Source organism: Scardinius erythrophthalmus, assembly GCF_964197995.2.
Source record: "Scardinius erythrophthalmus genome assembly, chromosome: 9".
Classification (NCBI taxonomy): Eukaryota; Metazoa; Chordata; class Actinopteri; order Cypriniformes; family Leuciscidae; genus Scardinius; species Scardinius erythrophthalmus.
In genome coordinates this window covers 43,255,338-43,272,430 of record NC_138229.1, presented here as the reverse complement: position 1 = coordinate 43,272,430, position 17,093 = coordinate 43,255,338, and the positions used below count along the sequence as shown (strand labels likewise).

Sequence of the window (17,093 nt, the reverse complement as noted above, 5' to 3'; positions counted from 1 at the left end):
CTGTCTCTGTCTCTTTAATTGGGCCACCCATTTTTTGGTGCCCATTGCTGGGTTCCTATTACTCAGCGACTATTTTTCCATTAAGGGGCAATTTTTGCCTCCCAATTTTATTTCCATGTGTATTTTAACCTTTATAAAGCCTTTTTTCTAACCTCAAGCATCATCTTTTATGTCAAATTCCTACATTTAATCAATAAATGTAATTAGAATAATAAGAAACTACTGGGATGTCACCAATCAAATGAAACCAGTATCAGCAACATCTGCAAAAAGTGTCTCAGAAGCTGCATCTGAAGTGGTTGGTTACACATTATGTTAATGTGTCATTGTTACAGTGAAATTATACATTTAAGTATGGAGTAATAATAATTAACTACTTGTACTTGGGTTAGGATTAGGATTTGGGGAGAGTTGCTTGTAATTATGCACAATATATCGTAATTACTGTAACATGTAACGTGTAACAAGGACACTATAAAATAAAGGGTTACACTTTGTGTCATTGTTACAGTGTAATTATATATTTAAGTACTGAGTAATATTAAGCAATTACTGTACATGTACTTACTATAGGGTAAGGGTAGGATTTGGTTGAGGGTTAGTAATTATGCATAATTTACTGTTATTACTATGGCAAGTATATGTAACAAGGACACTGTAAAATAAAGTGTTACCAATAAAGTGTTACCGTGCTTTTCATTGACATAATTTATTTAATGCCTCTCAGGTTGTAGTAATGCATTTACACATGAGGCATGCTGTCATAATCCTAACCAATCAGACCTCATAAGTACCACGTTTCTAAAGGAGCATCTTTACACTATAACCTGTTACAAAAAACATTATGTTTCATGTAATTTTAGTCAGCAGTTAATCACATGCTAGCACAAATTACAACCCTGACTCTCTTTGGTTTTAGTTGCAAAGAAAGGTGTGAAGAGTAAAAGGAAATTTCAAATGTGATGCTATAGAAATAATTTGGACTTACAATAAGAGAGAGAATGGTAGTTTATATTTTAATAGTTTTTATTGTTTAAATTGTTCAAATATAAATTCATTATAGGCAAAATATATAATTTCTACTTTGAAATTAGTAGATGCATGTCGATACCAAGTCAGCAGACGATTCAGATAAAAGAGTACTTGTTTCTAACTTTGTAATTGGTTTTGTGCGGCAATGCTTGTAACATTTATTGGACAGAAGTGTCTGCTAAATGAATAAGTGTAAATGTAAAATGTAAATAAAACATGCAAAAAGGAAAATATTTGGAAACAATCTCATATACGGAATAAACCAAATTAGGAAGATAAACATTACGTCATGACAGATCTATAAATCCCCTTGTGTAAATAATGAAAAATACCATTACATTAATCATCTAAAAGACATCTTAAACACCCAAGAAAATATATCAGTGCTAGTGAAAGTAAGTAAAAGAAGATGTGCTTAAAACAAGTCAATCTACATTATGTATCCCAAACCCATACTGAAATCCTCCTGATTAGAAAATCCTACTTAAATTTAAATTGTACACTCTAAGCTTAGGCATCACGACTAACTGTATAGCTAAGATGAGGTGAAGCTGTAAGACACGGAGGAGGTGTAGTCAACACTGCCTCTGCGAGATCCACTTCTCGAGCCAGTGCGAGATCCGGTGCGAGAGCCTGGTCCTGACGACACGTTGTACGGGCTGCTTATGCCTTTGGTTGACATGGAGGTAGCCTGGAGCATCTTCATGCCATTGTTCTCCTCCACCATGCAGTTATCCATTGCCTCTTTGTATGAGATCTTGAGTTTGGTTTTAGGACAGGTGAGGTTCTTAATGTAGTTCCTCGTGTCCTGCAGCTTTTGTGCCCCTCTGCCGTCAAGCCATCCTCTTCGGATAGACTCCTCGATGCTCAACCGGCGGCCATTTTCTGGCTCTATAAGTCCACCGGTCAGGTACTGGAACTCCAGAAACCTCTGCCCCGCCTCGTAAGGCAACCACTTTTCCTTCATGGCCTCAGCCGCAGAAAGTCTCCTCTTGGTCTTCACATCCTCAAAACCTGCATACGCCTTATGTGCTGGCTTCAGCTTGACAGCCATGTCTTCGTCAATAATGCTCTGTTGTACAGCGTCATTCAGAGACAGTCTCTGGCCAGTGGAAGGATTGACAATTCCTCCAGTGCAAACCTGGGCTTCCAAGAGCCGCTGGGCGGTGAGGTTGTCCAGTATTCCCCGCCGCTGTGCCTCGGGGATGGTTATCTTCTCTAGGGTCTCTGAATCAAAAATGGCTCCCACGGGGCTCTGGTCATCAAAAATATCAGATGGAGGGGAGAGTGTGATGGATACGCTAGCAAAGCGTTTGCGGACGGTTGGAGATGATGGCGCGAGCTGCGTGGGACTACTGCACGTAGCAACATCCTCGGGACTGCTGGAGCAGATGGTGAGCTCCGAGCTATTGCTTTTACTTGTGATCAGAGCTCCAAACTCAGTGAGCGTCACAGTCCCGGCACGGTACTTCTCCAAGGTTTGTCTATCTATAATCCCCCTCTCTAGGGACTCTTGAATGTCATACTGGTTTCCAGTTTTGCGATCAACAAGCAAACGTCTGCTTCCCTCAGAAGTGTCGATAGAGATCTCCTCCCACTCGCACTCTTGTTCGGAAAGCTCCAGAAAAGTGTCGTAGTCGATCAACTCTCGGTGGAACGCCTCTCGTACGGTCATCTCTTTGCCGGTGTCAGGGTCTACGATCACCACTCTCCTCTTGCGAAGTGTGTTCTTCTGAGAGGTGTTCACCGGCTTCGGCTTCTGCTTGTCCTTCAAAGGCAAAAGGATGAGCCCGGTCTTAGGATCTGTGATGCATCGCTTTTTCAAATCCAGATACGTGAGGTTTTCATGGGTGTTGGGGTCAAAGAAACCTTTGGTGTCGTCGCCATCATACGACAAAATCTCATTCATTTCACGGTCAAAGTAGCCTTTCCTGTACGCCACTTCCACATCAATTCGATGGCTCCCTTTAGGATCTATGATGCCGCCACTGGCAATCTGAGCTTCCAGCAGTCTAATTCCATGGCCTTTCTCTATGATCTCCTTCTCGATAGCTTGAAAGAGTGAGATCACGTTTCCTGTGGCAGGATCTTTGTATCCAGTCACGGCCTTCTCAGCAGAGAGTAGCTTGTCTTTAAACTCCTTTCCCACAAGAGCTCTCCTCCACGCCTCTTCCACCGTCATGCAGACATTGTTGACTGGATCAATTATGAAGCCAGAGGCAGCCTGGGCCTCCAGGAGCTCCAGTGTGGTTCCCCGTCGAATCAGACCTTCTTTCATAGCCTGGTAAAAGGGCATGACCCTATCCTTGGCCTCATCGTAGATCCCAGCGATACACTCAGAGCCACCCAGGTACGATCGGAGTCTGTACTCGATATCTTTGCCTGTTAGTTTTCCTTGGTTTATTTTATCCAGATCTGTTTGATCAAGCAAGTCGGAATCCATTAGCTCCGTGAGCGAGACCTCTCCACGCAGACCTTTCACTGTGATTTTCTGGACGCCACCGTCACAGACAGTCTTGGAAATCGCGTCCGTCTGCGTATTCTTACAGGATGCGCACGGACCCTGTTGCAACCTCCTCAGTTCAATTTCCAAAGTCTCCTTCCTTCGGGAGAGCTCTGAGATTTCCTTGTCCGAGGTCTGAAGACGACTCTTGTAGCGTTCTTCCACACTCCTCAGCTCAGCGGTCAATCTTTGGATCTCACTCAGAAAGGAGGCCCTGTCTCTCTCAACTTTGTCTTTATCTACCTCACTCTGTCTGATCTGCCCATCTTTTAACTCGTATTGGCTTTTCCAGTACTTGAAATCCTTGGTAAGTCGATCAACTTCATCCTGGAGACGCTGCTTCTGCTTCGTCTCAGTTTCCAAGGAGAGTTTGATGCGCCTGAGCTCCTCTTCATATCGCTGCTGCTTGTCTTTGTCCTGTTGCGACAGCTTCAGTTTGATCAAAAGACTATCTCTCTCTTGCACAATCTCTTTGTAGTTGGCATCAGATCGCTGGATGATCATGGAAGTCTGGAAACAGAAAGAGAAATATTTCTGATTATGATTCATTTAGAGGATTTAACACAGGAAATATTTATGTATCACACAATTAAAAAATGAATTAAAAATGGTTAGAATAAAACAACAAAAATTAGGAGACTAGAGAAAATATGCAAAAAGATTGCAACCATGCAGTGTTATGCAGAAAACGTGCTTTCAAAGGTCATTCAAACATTATGCAGCAAAGCGTTACCCAGCAAAGCCATTGTGAAATAACTTAAAATGGTGATGTATTTTTGATTCAACTGATTTAGGAAAACATAAATCAGTTGTGTCGCTCATAAAAAAAATACCTCCGTGAATTGCTTTTGGATTCGGGCAATTTCCACCCTTAAACTTTCCCTCTCTTTAGTCAGTTCATTGATTAGTTCCTGCAGTTCCAGCGCTCTGTTATTGCTGGTTTGCAGCTGGAACTGAATGGCAGACAATCGGGAAGCACTTTCAATGTCGATGGTGCTCAGGCTTCTCTTCACATCGTCTCGCTCCAGTCGCACGCTCCTCAGCTCCTCCTCAAGCCGCAGACGCTCCTTGGTAAGATTCTGAGTGAGGCTCTGCAACTTATCAATCTCGCTGGTGTTCTCATTGAGCGCTCGAGTCTTCTCCTCTATGGTCTTGTAGAGGGAATCGTTTCGTTGATTGGCCTCACGGACAAGGGCCTGTTCCCGTAGAAGCTGCTGCTGCAAAGCCTTCAATTCTGCATTCACTTTGGCCAGACTCTCTGCGGTGATTCTGTACTCCTTCTGCATTCTCTCCAACTCCTCTTTAGAGCTGCGAAGCTCCAGCTCATACTTGCGTCCAGAAGCACTTTCCTGCTCTTGATGGACCCGTAGAGTAGTGATGGTAGTGGTGTATTCCCGGCACATCTGGTTCACCCTCTCTAGCTCCGTTTCCATCCTTTTCCTCTTCGTGAGGTCATCCTGACTATTCCTCTTCTCCTTCTCCAGTTCAGCCTGCAACTCGTTCACCTTGGACTGCAGTTCACCGATGCGACTCTGCAGTCTGGTGGCATTCTGTTCCAACTTGCTCTTTTCATTTTTTTGCATCTCCATCTCTCTCTTCACCACCAGGAACTCTTGCTCAGTGATCTTTAACTTGTTAATGACCTCAGTGGTTGAAGTTTGCTTAGCGAGTATCTCAGCCTGAGACTGTCTGATGCTGTGATTCTCGACCTCCATGGCTTTCCTCCGCCGGGTCTCGTCTTGTAGATTCTGAGTCAACAAGGTAATCTCACGGGCCCTTTCCTGAGCAACTCTGTTGGCCTCTGCCAGTTCCACACGGTGTCTTGTTTCAATCTCTTCCCTTTGATGCATTATGAGCTGGATCTGTGTCTCCAGTTCCCTCTTGCTCCTGCTTTCCTCGCTCACTGAGGACCTCTGCTGAAGTGCCTCCTCTTCTGCTTTCCTCCGTGCCGCTTCTGCGTGGGAGAAGGAAAGCTTCACCTTTCTAAGTTCATCTTCCAGGTCTCTTTTCTCAGAGGCTAACCTCTCCATCTGGAGCCTCAGAGTTGCCGATTCCTCATCCTTCTGCTGTGTTGACTTGAGGATACTGGTCTTGGTGATGTGGATCTCAGATTCAAAATTTTGCTTTAGGCTATTAATGTCCTGGCTCAACTGCGATCTTACCTTTGAGGTCTCAGCTTCTGCTGCACTTCGCCGGGAGGCCTCATCCTCCAGCTGTAATCTCAGCCGCTCAATCTCCCGCTCTTTGTCTTTGATGGCCCTTTCAAACTGGCTTTTGGACATGCTGAGCTCGTCCAGTTCCTTCTGTCTCTTGCGGATAGCAAGATCGTACTCCTCCTGCTGGGTGGTGTACCGCTCCTCAGCCAGCCTCCGCTTGCGCTTCTCCTCCTCAATGAGAAACGTGAGGCGGGACATCTCGTCTTGTAAGCCCTTCAGCTGATTCTGGGTGCTGTCCAGGCTTTCCTGAGTAACATTGCACTGCCTAGCCTGGGTTCTCTTCACCTCCTCCATAGACATAAGCTGCTCTTTGGACTGGGTCAGCTCCAGCCGATAGTGAGTCAGACTGTCCTCCAGTGACTTGTTCTTCCGGGTTTGATCATCAAGATTCTCCTTGTGACGTCTCAGATTCTCCTCCAAACACTCAATTTCAGTCTTCCATCTCTAATTAAAAAGAAAATTCCATGTTAAGTAGTGGTAGTAAACCAAAATAAATTAAATACCTAGTGAATGCAATTTTTGGATCTCTGAGCTGAGTGAGTGGAGGCGGGGCTAATTTGCATATTCATAGAACCGCGTATACTAAATGAGGCAAGGGTGTCGAGTTACATTCAACATATTTTAAGGCATGAATAATTTTTTTTTCAAGGAACGAGTTTTAAGGGATACAATTATTGACTATAGGGGGACTTTAAGAAGTATAGTAGTTTTCTCAACCACCGGTTTTACTATTTGGCACTTTTGCGCTTTGTGCACTTCCCATCCATAGTCTTCAAACAAATGACTTGTAAATGTAAAGAAAACATTCTACATTATATAATTCAGAGATTCCCAAACTACTTTTTTTGTCTGTTAAACTCCAAGTACTGTTTTACTTAAATTTTAAATGTTAACCTCTTCCAAACAGTTATTTTAGTATTTTTATAGTTGTATTAATATTTTGAAAAAGCTTATATTATAGTTTTCATGTTAAGGTTTTAGTAATTTCGTTATGTGCTTTTGCCATATTTTATTATTATTAGTAGTATTGCTATTTAGGCTTAATTTATTTTCATTTCAGTTCAACCTTTTTCAGTTTATTGCAAAAGCAACATTTTTGTTTATTTTTTCAACAAATATTTTATTTTTTCAACAAATACTTTAAATAGTATTAGTTTTAATTAACGTTAATATCCCTGCTTACAAAATCCTATCAAATCAATTCATTTATATGTAATTTGGCACTGGCATCTCATTAATTCCATGCTGTCTCGTATATTATATTATTTGGAAAGATATATTCACAACACATCTTGTCTGAGACACAATGCTTACCATTAAGTCCTCCATGTTTTTCTGCATTTCCCCAAGGAATTTGGTGTAGTCACTTGCACGTGTCAAGAGCTCTATGTAGTGTGACTGCAGCTCCGTTGCCTTTGGTGAAACAATTATAAGTCAGTGAAGGCATGTTGAGACCGGATACACTCAAAATAAAGTTAATCAGGGGAACTGTGATGTTAAAGAGTTAGTTCACCCAAAAATGAAAATCATCATTTACTCACCCTAAAGTTGTTCCAAACCAGAGAATTTATTTCTTCTGCTGAACACAAAAGATGATATTTTGAAGAATGTCAGTAACCAAACAGTTGACGGGACCCATTGACTTTCATAGTACCTTTTTTCTCCATAAATGTCCAGCAACTGTTTGGTTACCCATATTTTCCAGTATCTTCTTTTGTGTTCAGAAGAAGAGAGAAACTCATACAGGGTTGTAACGACTTGAGGGTGAGTAAATGATTTTTGTGTGACCTGTCCGTATAGTTGACGATGTTGAGTGCAGCATGTGTAAGGTTTGGTTACCTCCTGCCTGAGTTCAGTGGTTGGGGACTGAAGCATAGTCTTCTTGATGGGAATGTTGAGCAGCGTCTCCAATCCTGCGCTGTAGGACGCCAGCTGGAGCTCGTAGTCCTGTTAAAACAGTGTTGTGGGACCTCAGCCTTCTGCAACGTTTCTACATGTACTTGTAATAAGCAATACAGCAAATATCAGTCTCACCTTTATGGAGGCAGCACATGTGTCTGAGTCTTTGACCACATCATCCACCTTTTCTTTCTTTCCTTTTATCTCAGAATACAGCACCTGTTCATTGACAAAATATTTTTCTCAATAGGACATATTTTATCCAAGTCAGGGTTACATAATTAACTGAAACAAAAACAAATTGTGTACAAAATTATTTTACTTCAGACTTTCAAACAGTTATTTCTCATTTTCATTTAGTTTAACTTGATTTACTAAAATAACTAAAACTGAAATTAAAAATTAATTTAAAAATACATGAGCTGATGCTCATTTTTTGACAGAAAAAGATTACAAAAACACACATCAGCGAGCGTATTGGACTGACTTTTTGCTGTTCCAGGTGATGAATTAAATTTTCCAAGCTGCTGAATTTAGTGATCTGTAAGGCATCCTGCCGCTGACGTGTTTCCTGAATCCATTTGTTGATTATGGAGCTTGTTTGCTTGTAGTGATTCAGCTGTTTCTCCTGTTTTTCCAGGTCCCATACCCTGACAAACAAGCAAGGAATGGATTACAACTATAAATATGGTGTGATGCTTTCTACAACAGTCGTGCATGTTGAAATTCGAGACATGTCAGAAGAAGAAGAAGCAGCAGCACCACATCTCTCCACACCTGCTATCAATCTGAGTCAAAATCCTGCGCCAGCGGTCAGACATCTGTCCCACGAGCTCGGCGTATCTGGACAGGTCGACGTCACACTGATGGAAAGATCTGTCGATCTGACCGTTCCAGTGAACAGCCTTGGACAGCTCCGACTCCATAGCCTTCAAAACACCCTTCTTCTGCTCCAGATCGGCTTTCATTCTCTGCATGGCACAAGACATCACATTAAATGAGACATATCATGTGACATACTCTATCATTTCGAGTCACAAAAAGCTCTCTTAAAAAGCATTATAAATAACCTCTTAGAGTTAGGATAAACTCCAACTTGTCTAATTGGTTTCAGGTTATGATGACAACCACCATTTATATTATATTGTGGAAATAATTATATTGGTAGATTGCGTAAAACTCAAAATGTGTTTAGGGTCAAAATGACTCTAAATGATGATCTCATACACACACCGATTAGAAAAAGACAAGGTGTCATATTAAGAGTTAAGATATATAAACTCAAATATTAAGTTTACCTTCAGAGTCGTGCGGTATCTTTCCACTTCATTAAGATCAAGAGAAGAAGTCTCTTTTTCTGTCAGACGAGCCTCGTGGACTTTGATGATGTCCTCAGCCTGCAGGAGGCTCTGGATCAGAGCTTGAAGAGCAGTGAGCCTGGAAACACACACAAACACCTATGAAACACTACTCATTATTATTGCATAGGTTCATTTCCCAAGTCTACTCTGCTCTGATTGGTCAGATGACACAGTCTGTTGTGATTGGTCTACTCTGCTCCGATTGGTCAGATGGCCCAGTCTGTTGTGATTGGTCTACTCTGCTCCGATTGGTCAGATGATCCAGTCTGTTGTGATTGGTCTACTCTGCTCCGATTGGTCAGATGATCCAGTCTGTTGTGATTGGTCTACTCTGCTCCGATTGGTCAGATGATCCAGTCTGTTGTGATTGGTCTACTCTGCTCCGATTGGTCAGATGATCCAGTCTGTTGTGATTGGTCAACTCTGCTCTGATTGGTCAGATGGCCCAGTCTGTTGTGATTAGTCTACTCCGCTCTGATTGGTCAGATTACACAGTCTGTTGTGATTGGTCTACTCTGCTCTGATTGGTCAGATGGCCCAGTCTGTTGTGATTGGTCTACTCAGCTCTGATTGGTCAGATGATCCAGTCTGTTGTGATTGGTCTACTCTGCTCCGATTGGTCAGATGATCCAGTCTGTTGTGATTGGTCTACTCTGCTCCGATTGGTCAGATGATCCAGTCTGTTGTGATTGGCCTACTCTGCTCTGATTGGTCAGATGGCCCAGTCTGTTGTGATTAGTCTACTCCGCTCTGATTGGTCAGATTACACAGTCTGTTGTGATTGGTCTACTCTGCTCTGATTGGTCAGATGGCCCAGTCTGTTGTGATTGGTCTACTCAGCTCTGATTGGTCAGATGATCCAGTCTGTTGTGATTGGTCTACTCTGCTCTGATTGGTCAGATGATCCAGTCTGTTGTGATTGGTCTACTCAGCTCTGATTGGTCAGATGATCCAGTCTGTTGTGATTGGTCTACTCTGCTCTGATTGACCAGATGATCCAGTCTGTTGTGATTGGTTTACTCTGCTCTGATTGGTCAGATGATCCAGTCTGTTGTGATTGGTCTACTCTGCTCTGATTGACCAGATGACCCAGTCTGTTGTGATTGGTCTACTCTGCTCCGATTGGTCAGATGGCCCAGTCTGTTGTGATTGGTCTACTCAGCTCTGATTGGTCAGATGACCCAGTCTGTTGTGATTGGTCTACTCTGCTCTGATTGGTCAGATGGCCCAGTCTGTTGTGATTGGTCTACTCTGCTCCGATTGGTCAGATGATCCAGTCTGTTGTGATTGGTCTACTCTGCTCTGATTGGTCAGATGATCCAGTCTGTTGTGATTGGTCTACTCAGCTCTGATTGGTCAGATGATCCAGTCTGTTGTGATTGGTCTACTCTGCTCTGATTGGTCAGATGGCCCAGTCTGTTGTGATTGGTCTACTCTGCTCCGATTGGTCAGATGATCCAGTCTGTTGTGATTGGTCTACTCTGCTCTGATTGGTCAGATGATCCAGTCTGTTGTGATTGGTCTACTCAGCTCTGATTGGTCAGATGACCCAGTCTGTTGTGATTGGTCTACTCTGCTCTGATTGTTTATATGATCCAGTCTGTTGTGATTGGTCTACTCAGCTCTGATTGGTCAGATGACCCAGTCTGTTGTGATTGGTCTACTCTGCTCTGATTGGTCAGATGATCCAGTCTGTTGTGATTGGTCTACTCTGCTCTGATTGGTCGGATGATCCAGTCTGTTGTGATTGGTCTACTCAGCACTGATTGGTCAGATGGCTCAGTCTGTTGTGATTGGTCTACTCTGCTCTGATTGGTCGGATGATCCAGTCTGTTGTGATTGGTCTACTCTGCTCTGATTGGTCGGATGATCCAGTCTGTTGTGATTGGTCTACTCAGCTCTGATTGGTCAGATGGCTCAGTCTGTTGTGATTGGTCTACTCTGCTCTGATTGGTCAGATGATCCAGTCTGTTGTGATTGGTCTACTCAGCTCTGATTGGTCAGATGACCCAGTCTGTTGTGATTGGTCTACTCTGCTCTGATTGATCAGATGATCCAGTCTGTTGTGATTGGTCTACTCTGCTCTGATTGGTCAGATGACCCAGTCTGTTGTGATTGGTCTACTCTGCTTTGATTGGTCAGATGGCCCAGTCTGTTGTGAATGGTCTACTCAGCTCTGATTGGTCAGATGATCCAGTCTGTTGTGATTGGTCTACTCAGCTCTGATTGGTCAGATGGCTCAGTCTGTTGTGATTGGTCTACTCTGCTCTGATTGGTCAGATGACCCAGTCTGTTGTGATTGGTCTACTCTGCTCTGATTGGTCATATGACCCAGTCTGTTGTGATTGGTCTACTCTGCTCTGATTGGTCAGATGACCCAGTCTGTTGTGATTGGTCTACTCTGCTCTGATTGATCAGATGATCCAGTCTGTTATGATTGGTCTACTCTGCTCTGATTGGTCAGATGACCCAGTCTGTTGTGATTGGTCTACTCTGCTCTGATTGATCAGATGATCCAGTCTGTTATGATTGGTCTACTCTGCTCTGATTGGTCAGATGGCCCAGTCTGTTATGATTGGTCTACTCTGCTCTGATTGGTCAGATGGCCCAGTCTGTTGTGATTGGTCTACTCTGCTCTGATTGGTCAGATGGCCCAGTCTGTTGTGAATGGTCTACTCAGCTCTGATTGGTCAGATGACCCAGTCTGTTGTGATTGGTCTACTCAGCTCTGATTGGTCAGATGGCTCAGTCTGTTGTGATTGGTCTACTCTGCTCTGATTGGTCAGATGACCCAGTCTGTTGTGATTGGTCTACTCTGCTCTGATTGGTCATATGACCCAGTCTGTTGTGATTGGTCTACTCTGCTCTGATTGGTCAGATGACCCAGTCTGTTGTGATTGGTCTACTCTGCTCTGATTGGTCAGATGACCCAGTCTGTTGTGATTGGTCTACTCTGCTCTGATTGGTCATATGACCCAGTCTGTTGTGATTGGTCTACTCTGCTCTGATTGGTCAGATGACCCAGTCTGTTGTGATTAGTCTACTCAGCTCTGATTGGTCAGATGATCCAGTCTGTTGTGATTGGTCTACTCTGCTCTGATTGGTCAGATGACCCAGTCTGTTGTGACTGGTCTACTCTGCTCTGATTGGTCAGATGACCCAGTCTGTTGTGATTGGTCTACTCTGCTCTGATTGGTCATATGACCCAGTCTGTTGTGATTGGTCTACTCTGCTCTGATTGGTCAGATGATCCAGTCTGTTGTGATTGGTCTACTCTGCTCTGATTGGTCAGATGGCCCAGTCTGTTGTGATTGGTCTACTCTGCTCTGATTGGTCATATGACCCAGTCTGTTGTGATTGGTCTACTCTGCTCTGATTGGTCAGATGACCCAGTCTGTTGTGATTGGTCTACTCTGCTCTGATTGGTCAGATGATCCAGTCTGTTGTGATTGGCCTACTCTGCTCTGATTGGTCAGATGATCCAGTCTGTTGTGATTGGTCTACTCTGCTCTGATTGGTCATATGACCCAGTCTGTTGTGATTGGTCTACTCTGCTCTGATTGGTCAGATGACCCAGTCTGTTGTGATTAGTCTACTCAGCTCTGATTGGTCAGATGATCCAGTCTGTTGTGATTGGTCTACTCTGCTCTGATTGGTCAGATGGCTCAGTCTGTTGTGATTGGTCTACTCTGCTCTAATTGTCCAGAATAAACTCAAGACTACAATGGAGGCGTTTCAGGGAGTTCAGAAACACTGACACTGATATAGAGAAGAACTGGAGCTTTGCAGAGCTTGTTCATGCTCAAACAGCAACATTACACATTAAAGAAAGATGAACTTGAAGAAAAGCAGAATAGGTGCTTGTTAAATGTTCTTGCCTCTGGATATATGCGGCTGAGAATCCTTGCAGACTGCCCAGTTTCTGGTTGATGAGGTCCAGCTCAGAGCGCAGGTACCGCGTCTGCTCCTGGTTAGTGCTTCCATCCAGCTCTCTTAAGATCTTCTCCCTCAGATGCAGGTACTCGTCCTGGATGGTGTCCAGATCATGATGTACACCCTGACAAAACAGATTATTATGCAAATGTACTTAGTAAATAAAAAATTAACTTGCTATATGGTTATGCGGCGACTGTTATGCTGGAATAATAATGCTGGAAATCCAAACATTGGCTGATATTCAGCTTGGCCAGTATATTGGTCCATCACTGGTTGTTCCAGCAGACTGTGCCACTGGTAGTGGTGTTTCAGTGTGTGACTGTACCTGCAGCAGCACAAGTCTCTGAGAGCACTCCTGTACACCGTTCTCCTTCAGAGGCACGTGGAGATGCTGAATCAAGCCGGCCTCCGCTCCCTCTAGTCTGCGTCTGAGAGCGCTCAGGTCTGACATGAGATTGACATTCAGCCCCGAGGAGACCGTCTTCCCAGTACCCGTCACCACTGTTTTCCCAGTACCCGTCACCACTGTTTTCTCAGTCTTCGTCACCACCGTCCTCCCATCTGTCACCACTTCAGTTTTCCCTCCTTTATCCCCTGAAAGACAAACACAACTCCTTTGTAAAGCAACAGTAATTAAATGAACTTGTCATAAATCATGGATGGGCAACTTCAACAACGCGAAGCGGTGACTTGTTCACGATACAGCACTAGTCTCACGTACCTTATTGCTTTTATAAAACGGTTACCAAACAATACAAATATTAAAGCCAAAAAATATGTATCAAAGCAACTTTCATGATGTAAAATTGACTAAAAGCCCTCCTTCCGCTGGAAATAGCAGTCCCTGACCGTGAACAGCAACAGAATTTACGATATTTCACCATTAGATGGCGACAAAGACTGTCTTTATGAGTGAGTCTGTCATTCAGAAGACTTTTATATTGACAGGACTCAAACTTGTGAACACGGAGAAGCAAGACGCAACTGACACATGACTAGCGTGTCAGGGCCACGGGAAAACCCCTTAACTGTAGTCGTGTTTAATCATGAATAAACACAGCTATTGACCAATCAGAATCAAGGATTAGAACTAACCATTTTATAATAATTAGTCCATGTGACTGGATGTGTTGAACATGTGCTGAACGTGTCTTTGGTCTTACTATAGTTGGGCAGTTGGATCACCAGCCGGTCGTAATGGGATTGTGCTCCAGCGTATTCCTGCTCCATCTTTCTCTTGTCTTCATCGCCAAACATCTCAGAGCCGAGACTGTTACGCATGAACTCCTGGTAGTGGATCTCCAGGCTCTTAATAATGTTGCGATACTCCTCAGGACGCATTTTTGACAGCTAAAACAGACAAAAGATTCACTATACACCCATAGATTGAGACATTGGAGAAACATAGTTCCATGTGCAACCAAAGATCAAGTTACAAACTACAAAATAATGACTTTCTCACATCCTTTAGTAATAAATATCTAAACCATTCTTAAATCAAGATACAGAGCAAACATAGATATATGGATATAATGAGTAAAACCAGAAGAAATATCTCCCAGTGAGGTCGGGAAAATCATTTTCTTTTCCCTTTGAATGAAGTTGTAATTGTATGTTATTGAATGTAAGTAAGTATTTTGACCCCATTGGCAGATATTTGTTCTTGTTCTTCTTGCTAGCATGTCTCTAGCATAAATTCTCACATTTAAAATGTTTTTATTATTATTTATGGAACGGTAAGCATCTAGAAGCGACTGGAGGGCATTAAGCTCATATCATGTCCTACCATTGTGAGCGTGAGGGAGTTGATGTGCTGAACGTCCTTCATGCAGTACTGCCAGGAGATCAGACTCTTGATGTTGATGTACAGCTGACTCCAGATGGACATGATGGCCTCATAGTACTGCTCGTTCCTGTCAGCCAATAGATGAATCAATGCATTTCTGCTCTATAACACTGCCAGCTGCTCTGTGATCTGTGTGCATGTGTGTGTGTGCCGTACTTTTGTGCCAGACTGATGCTCAGAGGGTTCGGCGGCGGGATGATCAGACACACGGATGGGATCAGCATCTCCAGTCCTCCTGGTCCGGTGACGTGCCACTTGCTGCGCTGCGTGTTGTCCTTCAGGATGCCTTCGTTGTTCTTCATAATCCCCTTCTGTAACACACACACACACACACACACAGTGTTTCACATGGGTTTGCAGAAACATCAGAAATACATGCACTCTGCGTTTACACACTAAATTGAGTTCTAGCGTTAAATGACACCTGAAACAACTAGACAAGGTCTTTGGGTTTACTTGAAAATTACAAGTTATGTTCACACACATGAACGCCAGCACAAAGTCATAACTAAGACTGGGACACACTGAGAAACATGGCAGAATCAATATAGTCTATAGTTGATGGTAATTTTTTGTTGAAACTGAATGTTTACTCTTATCAGAAACTGAAAAAGTTATTATGCGCTTGGTATCTGCAGCAATTTTCTAGAAGTAGGGTTAAAAAAACGGTAGTTACTATAGTAATAACTATAAATTATGCATAATTACATGCAGCTATCCCTAAACCAAACCCTAACTCTACAGTACATGTAGTCAATTATTATTTCTCAGTACTTAAATGCATAATTGCACTGTAACACAGACACCTTAAAATAAAGTGTAACCAAAAGACCTTGCTGTATTTTGTGTAGTTAATTAACACTTCCCGCCATTGACAGACATTTCCAACTTTATCCATTACTCTTGCGCTCTTACTGTACTCAACAACTGAAATACTTCAGAATCTCTGGATCAAACCACAGGCAAAAAGGAGCAGAAACAAGCAATAAAAGCTTATGCACATAGTAGTTTCTTTCTGCTTTTTCTTCATAATGTTTTTTATGAAACTTACACACATTTTAGTGTTGATAAAAAAGAATGCATGAAGTTAGAATTAAACATTTTTCATTCAACAAAACATTAAAAGTGCTGGTAGTGGCTGGTAACTTTAAAAAACAAAACATTGGCGGGGAAAGAGTTAAGAAAAGGAATACCGCCATCTTGCTCCAATGAAAGTGACTGACATTGTAATTACGACTTCACAACTCATAGGAGTACTTCCTAGGAGTACATGCACACATCATAAACTCTGGGTCCTATATAGTTCGGAGTCTACAATAGTGATCAAAATAGAGTAAATCACCTTTAAAAGTAACTTAATGCTTCAAATAAAGATTGTATGATTACATCGTTACACCAGTAGGTGGTGACAAATGACTGTTCAAGGATCAATTGTTTCATGGAAATCGGTGGTCTTCATTTTAATATGCGGCTCCAGTATCGCTAGCAAAGCTTAAGAGGAAGAGAGAGGACAACAACATCATCCTCACTGCTTCAAGACTCCATTTTGTGTTGTTTTGCACATTTTTTCCACAACAGATTAATAAATACGCATCGGACTCAGTGTGCAAGGTTTCTGTGCGTGACGAATTTGTAGGATGACGAATACGAAAAAACACACACGAAAATCTCTGACTCGGTGTTCAAGGACCTTGAGTCATTGAATCATTCATTCAAAAGTGTTGTTGTATACACTATTCAATTCAATAGACATAACTATAACTCATAAAGACGTCACTTCTATATGAGGATGAGACTCACCTGATCCTGTTTGAAGTCACACAGAGCTTTCACTATGACCTGACCGCTGCTCTTCTCCGTGGGGTTACGAGGCTTCAGACACACGATGCTCTTGGACTTGCTGACCAGCGTCTGCACCTGCCTCTTGCTCTCCATCATCCTCTCCTTCTCTTTCTACACACACACACACACACAGGATTCAGTGAGCACAGAGGGATCGTGCAGCGCAGTCCTCACGTGTTTGACTCGACAGGTGTCGTACCTCCAGGCCTTTGAGCAGGTCTGTGAGATTCTCCAGAGGCGTGCTCTTGTCACAGGTGAACCTCTTACGGATGCCCTCGTGGTCTCTCTGCAGTCTGGTGTACGTCTCGTTCGCCTCCTTGAAGAACTGCAGACCAATCAAAACACAAATTAAACTTACTTTCTTCCATACAACACAAAATAGAAATAGACTGGTAGCTCTTTTCAATGCAGTTACAATGAAGAGGGACTTTCAATTTTTGTTTTATCTATTTCTAGTT

General features: G+C 42.8%; 1 protein-coding gene across 2 annotated transcripts in view; it reads right to left on the bottom strand.

Moving 5' to 3' along the window:
- Window positions 1-1,001: 1,001 nt before the first annotated feature.
- Window positions 1,002-17,093, bottom strand: part of dspa (desmoplakin a) — a 34,936-nt gene continuing 18,844 nt past the window's right edge. The window contains exons 10-24 of one of the 2 annotated variants that reach the window (XM_081375348.1): window positions 16,835-16,960; window positions 16,594-16,746; window positions 14,950-15,104; window positions 14,734-14,860; window positions 14,111-14,297; window positions 13,273-13,541; window positions 12,890-13,068; window positions 8,949-9,087; window positions 8,428-8,621; window positions 8,138-8,300; window positions 7,786-7,869; window positions 7,591-7,698; window positions 7,066-7,164; window positions 4,369-6,195; window positions 1,002-4,045 (exon numbers count right to left, since the gene is read on the bottom strand). In XM_081375348.1, coding sequence (XP_081231474.1) covers window positions 1,568-4,045; window positions 4,369-6,195; window positions 7,066-7,164; window positions 7,591-7,698; window positions 7,786-7,869; window positions 8,138-8,300; window positions 8,428-8,621; window positions 8,949-9,087; window positions 12,890-13,068; window positions 13,273-13,541; window positions 14,111-14,297; window positions 14,734-14,860; window positions 14,950-15,104; window positions 16,594-16,746; window positions 16,835-16,960 — 6,288 coding nt within the window. In that variant the 3' untranslated portion in view covers window positions 1,002-1,567. The remainder of the gene's footprint in view (window positions 4,046-4,368; window positions 6,196-7,065; window positions 7,165-7,590; window positions 7,699-7,785; window positions 7,870-8,137; window positions 8,301-8,427; window positions 8,622-8,948; window positions 9,088-12,889; window positions 13,069-13,272; window positions 13,542-14,110; window positions 14,298-14,733; window positions 14,861-14,949; window positions 15,105-16,593; window positions 16,747-16,834; window positions 16,961-17,093) is intronic. The other variant, XM_081375349.1, reaches the window with a different exon arrangement.